This window comes from Triticum aestivum, chromosome 1D (genome assembly GCF_018294505.1).
Source record: "Triticum aestivum cultivar Chinese Spring chromosome 1D, IWGSC CS RefSeq v2.1, whole genome shotgun sequence".
Lineage (NCBI taxonomy): Eukaryota > Viridiplantae > Streptophyta > Magnoliopsida > Poales > Poaceae > Triticum > Triticum aestivum.
The window spans coordinates 430,080,700-430,088,804 of NC_057796.1; the positions used below are offsets into that span (position 1 = coordinate 430,080,700).

General features: G+C 41.1%; 1 protein-coding gene across 1 annotated transcript; it reads right to left on the minus strand.

The window, feature by feature from the left end:
• Nucleotides 1–1,185: 1,185 nt before the first annotated feature.
• Nucleotides 1,186–2,265, minus strand: LOC123172923 (uncharacterized). The gene is made up of 3 exons (XM_044589808.1): nucleotides 2,108–2,265; nucleotides 1,827–2,008; nucleotides 1,186–1,479 (listed from the first exon to the last, which is right to left on the minus strand). Exons 1-3 carry the CDS (start codon nucleotides 2,237–2,239, stop codon nucleotides 1,329–1,331), a joined length of 465 nt encoding a protein of 154 aa, XP_044445743.1. The 5' UTR covers nucleotides 2,240–2,265; the 3' UTR covers nucleotides 1,186–1,328.
• Nucleotides 2,266–8,105: the final 5,840 nt, after the last annotated feature.

The window sequence follows — 8,105 nt, forward strand, 5'->3', positions numbered from 1 at the left end:
TTGCGGGAGAAATCTCGTCCGGACCGCCCCGCGGACCGATACAAGCCCACGTTGGATGGCTTTCGTGGTCTGGATAGCGCAGTCTCAACGGGTGCGGGCGGTTTGCGGGTCCGCCTTGAGATGCCCAAAGAGTGGAGGCTATAGTTGTTTCTCAAAAACTCCCTCTGTGCAGAATTAGTAGTCTTAGATTTGTTAGCTCTAGTGAGAAGGCGTGTCGCGCCGTTTCAATTCCGGATCCAGTGAGAAGGCGCGTTCGCTCAGCGAAGCTGACCAACGTCAGGCGGGAAAGCGCGTGAGCCCTCCCCCCGCACGCCCCGACTGGTCGACGGACTTTGGCAAAGTGGGTAATGTGGACAGTCATGATAATAAGTGGTGCTTTCTGCACAATATTTGGACGGAGGGTTGTGGACAGTAAACTCGGCAAATAGTTAGTTTAGACAACTATCATTAATCAAAAGGTAATCATCCTTTGATCCTTCCTATAACTTCGTAAATCATGCACGAAGAGATTCATTAGCATATGCGGCTCGCTATCAGTATATGCAAGCAAAATACTATATAGAAGCGATAAAGACTGGATCAAGTCTCAGCAAGAAGAAGCTACAACTGTTCATTACTGATGCATGTATAGAAAATGAAGACCGACAAAGACATCGCATAGAGTTTTTTTTTTTGGTGGGATGACTTGCCAATTGCCATAGAGTTGAATCGCTAAAACTTCAGCAAAGTTTCGGTTACTAATTTTTCTAACTGAGCTCTCTTAACATATCTAACAAAGTACAAGCCATAGAGACCAGATCAAGTCTTAGCAAGAAGGGGCTTGGCTAGCACGCTGCGTACAGCTGTTCGATCAGTACCTATCCATACAAAATGATACAAAATAAAGACAAAAGACTTGCAAAGAGTTGACTCGCTTGATACAATTGCCGGCACCCAAACTCCAAATGTTATTGTTTTGTTTGAATGTTTTACCAGAGCTCTGACAAAATAAATGCCAACTTAATTTTCTAATACCTTAAAAGCATTAGTATTAACACCCAGCAATATACCACCAGTTAATTAACCTGTAGCAGGACAAAAAATCCACTCAATATAAGTATAACCACTAATTATGTCTAAAATAATATATGTAAAAGATTGCTTCTTACTTTCAGATATGCCCACAAAACTAAAGTTATAATGTCTAATAAAATTAGCAATAAAGGTTTGTGTGTGAGGATCTCCTAGATCCCTTGCATTCCAGAAAAGACCTGAATGATAAAAACATGATGTATAAACTATATAGAGCAACTAAAGACCTGACACCAACCGAGATATATGAAATTTTATCACTCCTCTTTATCTACATCATTTTCTTCTTCTTCCGCGGGAGTCTCTTTTGCAGCAAACAGATCATGGAAGCACATGCAATGTAGGAACCCCAGACTCACCAACCATGCGCACCCATTGGACAATACCACTTTGGCTCGAAACCACCGCCTGCAAGCATGCATATGAAAGAAAAGACTGCTGATTAACTAACAAGAGCGCAGAGAAAATAGGTGTGTATGTATGTATGTATGTATGTATGTACTACCTCTCTCCTGGTTTATTGGTCTTCATTGTATTCCGTGCCAAATTTTAACCATAAATTTAACTAACAAAATATTTATGCATGTCACCAAAAATTATATCATTAAAAATTACATTCAAATACAAATTCAACGATATATTTTTTGTTGACATGCACTAATATTTTATTAGTTAAATCTTTGATTAAAATTTGGCACAAATTATAAAGGGACCAATAAACCAGGACAGAGGTAGTATGCACCATACTTACGTACCAGTTGGAGTCATTTGGTCTAGGATCGACGTGCTTGGTGACGATCCCGAGCAGATCCGAGTATCTGGTGTGGAAGATCAAGCCGGTGGCCTTGTGGTGTTTGCCTAGTATTCTCTTGTCTAGCTCGAGCAGCACGGGGTACAGCTCCTGCTGCCTCTCGTGCAGTTGCACCAACGAGAGCCTCTGGTGACCAACGGACGCAACGCAACACAAGTGAGTACATGTATGAGGCTTTAATGAGGAAAAGTACGTCGTGAGATGATGGAGCATGTAGGTACGTACCTCGGCAGCAGCGGAGGGGATCGACGGCGAACCGGCGCCGTGCAAGAGCCGTGGCAGCAGCCGGAGCCGTTGCTCCGCCGGAGATCGCTGGAGCATCCTCGCCGCCGCCTGTAGTCGAAGCGCCGCAGTCATGATCGATCGATGACGATACGTACCCCTTCCTCGGCTTGTATCGATGGGAGATCACCCTTTTTGTTTCGAGAACTCTAACGCGTTACGGGCCCAAGTTTAGCACAACGTGGAACCGGACTCAGACGGCCCATGTCATCGCGTGCAAAAAATTAAAAGGCTATATCTCACTTATAGCGAGTTTTTCTTCAGTCTCACTGAAGCGTCTACAGTAATTGGGTGGGTTGGCCCATTCTCGCACAGTTAAATGAACTAAGAGAAGGAAAAGGGGAGCGCGCAAGGGATGGAACCCTGGTCTCCTAAGACGCCCGGCGCTGCATCCGGTTTTTTTTTTTTTGATAATTCCGCGCTGCAGCCGGTTGGTGTTAGAGCATCTTCAACAGGCGCACAAAAATTTCGCATGCTAAAATAGTTTATGTGCGTCACTGTAGCATTTTTAGCGCGCCGGACCAAACATTGGTTTAGCAGATGTCAAAAAAGTGTGTACAAAAAACACGCAGCGCAAATTGTGAAGCGTGCGTAATCCGGTGCCCCAAATTTGCAGCTTTTAATAGCGATTTTTAGCGCGTTCCCCATCCTTTTTTGTGCGTGCACTATTTTATAGTTTCCGCTAGAGCTGTTCGGCGCCAAAAAACCAAAATTTTAGCGCGCGGAGCAGTTTTTGTGCGTCTGTTCGAGATGCACTTAAATAGTAGGAGAGCTACCTACTTGATGCGAAACCAGCCAGTTTTTCCGCTGGGTTTCCGGCCCTTTTTCTTAAGTTTTTTCTTTTGTTTTTCCACAGTTTTTCTCTGTTTTTTTTTCTATTTTCACAGGTTCTTTTCTTTTCTTATTTCATTGTTTTTCAAAAGTTTTCTTTATTACTTTCTTGGTTTTTACTAATTTTTTCCTTAACTTTTCTTTTCTATCATTTTCTTCGGGTTTGTTTCTTCCTTTATTGTTTATCATTGGTTGTCCCTTCTCTCTTGGGTTTCTTTTTTCTATACGCATTATTGCTATATATAAAATACCTTTTTCTAAACATGTTTAACATATTTCAGATGCTTTATTAACATTTTCAAATACCATATTTATATATTATTTGAAATACATGGTAAATAATTTTCCTATACATGTATAACATTTTCGAAATGCTTGATTATCATTTTTAATACAAGTTTAACATTTTTTAATACATTGTCAACATTTTTTCAATTGCAAGTTGAACTTTTTTAATATATGGTCAACATTTTTAATGTACACATTTACCTTCTTTTCAAATACAAGTATAATTTTTCTAATACATGTTCAATAATTTTTCTATACACATTTAGCTTTTTTTGAAATACAAGTTCATTTTTTTAATATATGGTCAACAAATTTTTTATGCTTATTTAATATTTTTCAAATACAAATTTAACTTTTTTCATTCATGGTTAACTTTTTTTAATACACATTTATTATTTTGCAAATACAAGTTTAACATTTTTTTATTACATGGTCAATATTGTTTTTCAAAATCTTGATTAACATTTTTTCTTAAATACATGATCAACTTTTTCACACATATTGTAGATTTTTTGTATACATTTTTCATATAAATGGTTAGAATATTTGTAAGTGTAGACAAAAGTAAAGAATATATTTGTAATATACTCCTATATGGTTAGAATATTTGTAAGTGTAAACAAAAGTAAAAATGGATAAAAATGAAATAAAAAGTGAAAAAATAGAAAAAAATGAGGCAGTGGCCTCCCACACACTGGGCCGGCACATATGCTCACGACACTGCTAATCGCATCAGTTAGTCGCAAGCTTCTCTCACGTGACGGAGATATAGTCGCGCGCCCTTCCTAAGAAGTCAAAGGGATGCAACTTTTATTCTTGGCTACAAGTTTTGAGGTCATCGGGCCACCACGCAAACAGTCCACTAGTTCATGTAGCCTGTGTCGTGGTTCCTGAGAGCCCCTATAGGACACCTTATGCGTCCGCTCACCTTCTAGCACCTGTGTGACGATCGTTGTGGGCAGCCCAACAGCACATGAACGCAACCGGCGTTCACTACATTAGAATCGCACTGATTTGCAAGCACACACTGACCATTCACTCTGACCTAGGGCCATTGATCAGCTACCTTTGACCATTGCCCGAGGACATGGAGCATTGACCGTTGACTTAAAACAAAAATAGGAAAAAAAATTGGGAATACAAAAAAGTTCACGAAAATGAAAAAAGGTTTAGGAATTTGAAAAAAGATCATGAATTCAAACAAAAGTTCATGGTCATTTTGAAAAAAAGATCACGTATTCTGAATAAGTTCATAGATTTTGAAAAAAAGTTTCACAAATTTGGAAAAGTTCATTGATTTTATTTAAAAAGCTCATCAATTTTAAAAAAACAATCACAAATTCAAATAAATCACCTTATTTTGAAAAAAGTTCAAGGATCTGAAAATAGTTGATCAATTATGAAAAAAAGTTCATCACATTTGAAAAGAAAATCATCATATTTCAAAGAAATTTAATCAATTCTGAAAAAGTTCACAAATTTGAAAAAAGTCATCGAGTTGAAAAGAAAATCACAAATCTGGAAATAGTTCATGGATTAAAAAAAACATCAAAAATATGACAAACATTTAATTGATTTTTGAAAAAAGAATCAAGAGTTTGCTTTTTTAATGGATTTTGGAAAAAAACAACAAATTTAAAGAAAACATTCACACATTTAGCAAAGCGAAAAGAAAGAAAAAGAAAAAACCGAACAAAACCGTTACAAGAAAAAAAAAACAGAACGAAACCACACGGCATCGGGAGAACACATCTCACGATTTCGTCAGTTGGTCTTAAGCTTAACGGCGGTTGCGACTGTGTATCAGTGCCTCGCCGCACGTCAAATCAACAACGGCAAGGAGGGACGTGCGAGCTCGCCATCATCCAGCCTCTCACAACACTCGCCAAAAACTTGTACGCCCACGTACCATCGATTCACTGAAACATGTTCGATTACTAGTTGTTAGGGTTTCAAATTATGGTTTATCCTAGAAATTGCTCACTGACCCATCGAGGCATGAACTTCTGTCTCAAAATTTTGTTCATACCATAAGAGGATTGAGATTGAACATCCCAAAATACAATAAGAGGATTGAGATTGAACATCCCAAAATATAAAATCCCAATATAGAGCCGGCCATGATGCTACTATTGGTTTGCAGCGCTTTGTCTTTGAGGACCCTAGAACCTATTGCCGGTTGACACTCAAATTCCTGAGCACAGCGTCACGCACCGTCGGGCGCCCGCCGCCCGCCCATCCCCTTCATCTTCGCCCAGCATCAGCCCGTCACCAGCGTCGCCGTCATCTTTCCCGACCACTTCGTCTACTCCGACCACCGTCGGTAACATCGGCTCCACGCCGATTGGAGCCACAACCGTCGTTGAGTCTTCGACTCGACATGGCGTACCACTCGTGTAGGTCTCTCGTCCACGCATGCTCGGTGCTGGCAACATCGATGCATGCCTTCGTTCATGACGTGTCCCCAGGCCTGGCAAGCCTGGTGCGGCACTTCGTCAACTTCGTTTTCGTCCGTCTACGCATGCCCGGTGCTGGAACACCGACGTGTGCCTTCATCTACGACGTGCCCCCGGGTTTGACAAACCCGGCGCGACGCCTCATCAACAATGTCTTCTTTCCGGCGCACCACTACTTCGACACCACTGCGCCCACGACTAACTCAGCGCCTCCTTGCGCCCGCAGCTCCATGGCGACTGTCTCGACACTGGCCACCCGACTCGACATCGGCCACGACTGAACCACTCACACTCTCAGCTAGGCAGTTTTTGTTCCATTTCCTTTTGAGTAAACTAGTTTCTCTGATAACAAAACGAAAGCAGGTTCAAGAGATAGCGAGATTGAATCTGGCGACAAAACCTTGTCTAGACATGGTTCTACTTTGCTTTGCAATTTTCTGTTTTCCAAAAGACACCTTGTTTTGAAAAAAAATACAACATTAGCGAAATGAAAAACATCTCTTCGATGGGAAGCTTATAAGAGCTCACCAGCCTCCAGAAAAAAGAACAATTTAGTTCACCCGGTGAATAAAATCACATGGTTGTTTAATCGGAGCTGGAAACTATAGATGAAGCCAGATACAACCAATAAAAAGGGTATGTGTCTTGGCCATATCTCTCCCGGGAAACATAGTATCAGGCTATGATGTAATTGTATCAAATCCATTAGTAGAAGACAGAGTACTGCAGATCAAGTTTTCCTTTCTCGCAACAACCACTTATTAAAATATAGCTCAACTCTGTCATATATCGTACACCACATGTAACCATGTGCCTATATGATTAAACGGGTCAATGGATTTCGGTGTTGACCGTAACTTGATTGCATCAACTGCTGCTTAATTTGTCTGGTGCCAACAAATAATCAAACTCGTACTAATTTGATTGTTTTTCCTCTATATCTGCAACGGGGTCTGGTCTGGGTGCTACTGCATTGTTTACTTTTTATAGATCGTGCCAACATGGATCCAACTTATCATCGATCTGATCCACCGTTTTCCAAGTTTTTTTATATTAAGCGAAGCATTGATTGATTTGGCAGAACATTTTTGAAGATCTTTTACGATACTTGAAAATAAGTTTGGACTGTTTCATTCTTTCTAATATAATGGCTCAAGATTGATCCATACTGCAGTGGGGGTAGAATCACAAACTGCCAGGGAGTACCGGAGTACAATGAATTTCTGGATCAAATCACAATCCAATTGTATAAAATGGAGACTATTAGAAATCGTATGTATCTTTCCTACTTCTAAAGTTTTGAGTTGGGGGTCATCCATTCACTTTCAATAGCCCTCAACTCTTCTCTCTCCATCCTGACAAGTGGGCCAGCAAAGTTGCACGCCCAGAGATCTATTCCCCCCACGATCCTATCAACAGGTGCAACAGGCGGGCAATGGCGGCGATCGGCTGGGGCGATGCTGGATCGGGCCGTGTGAACGTCGGGCTAGGTCACGGGGTGTATGTCTCTGTTTTTTTTTTTTTTGCATGCGCCGGCTGGGGGAAGGGGGCGTATCGGCTCGGCCAACGGCTCGGCTGTATGCGACGCGGGGCGACGCGCGCATACGACGCGGCATACGCTAAGCACCATATGACCAGAATGCAGTTATACGTTAGGGGGGGCGTCTACAGCAGACCTCAATTAGAAATTGGGGCCCCTACAAATTTGGGGGCCCTGTTCTGTCGCCACTTTGCCTATGCTACTAGACGGCACAATTGTTCATAAAAAATGACAAACAAACATTTTGAAGAATGTTGAGTAAGTGAGTTAACAAAAAGATCTCCCTCTCTCTCTGTTTTCCAAAAAAAAATCCCTGTAATTTGGAATATGTTGCGAACAAAAGTTACTCAATAACTGAGATAGGGGCAGCATCTTTGCAGGAACTCTACCAAACGAGAAAACCAAAACAGCCCAGCCCAATGGTTCCGTTTTCAAAAAAAAAAAGGTTCACCGAAGGTTAGGCGTAGGCAATAGCACTGGGGATATGGAGCTTTACTGCAATGGGGGTGGAGTGGATTAGTAAAGATTTCACTATGGACTACATACGAATGTATGTAGATGCATGGTAAGTGTAGATTCATTTTGCTTCATATGTGATCCATAGTAAAATTTCTTCAAAGATTTATATTTAGGAACGGAGCAAGTAAATAACTTTGTGAAGTTGGTCTCTAATTTCCTCCACCGTTTTGCTTTTTCTTGTACGGAACATATTGGCCAGTTGTGGAACCGCACTCGGTCAACTAGATATGACAGATGATGCTTCAACTACCGCATGGGACATGTGGTTGGCAAAGTCAAAAGGGAGTGCCTAGAACTCATTTAGATG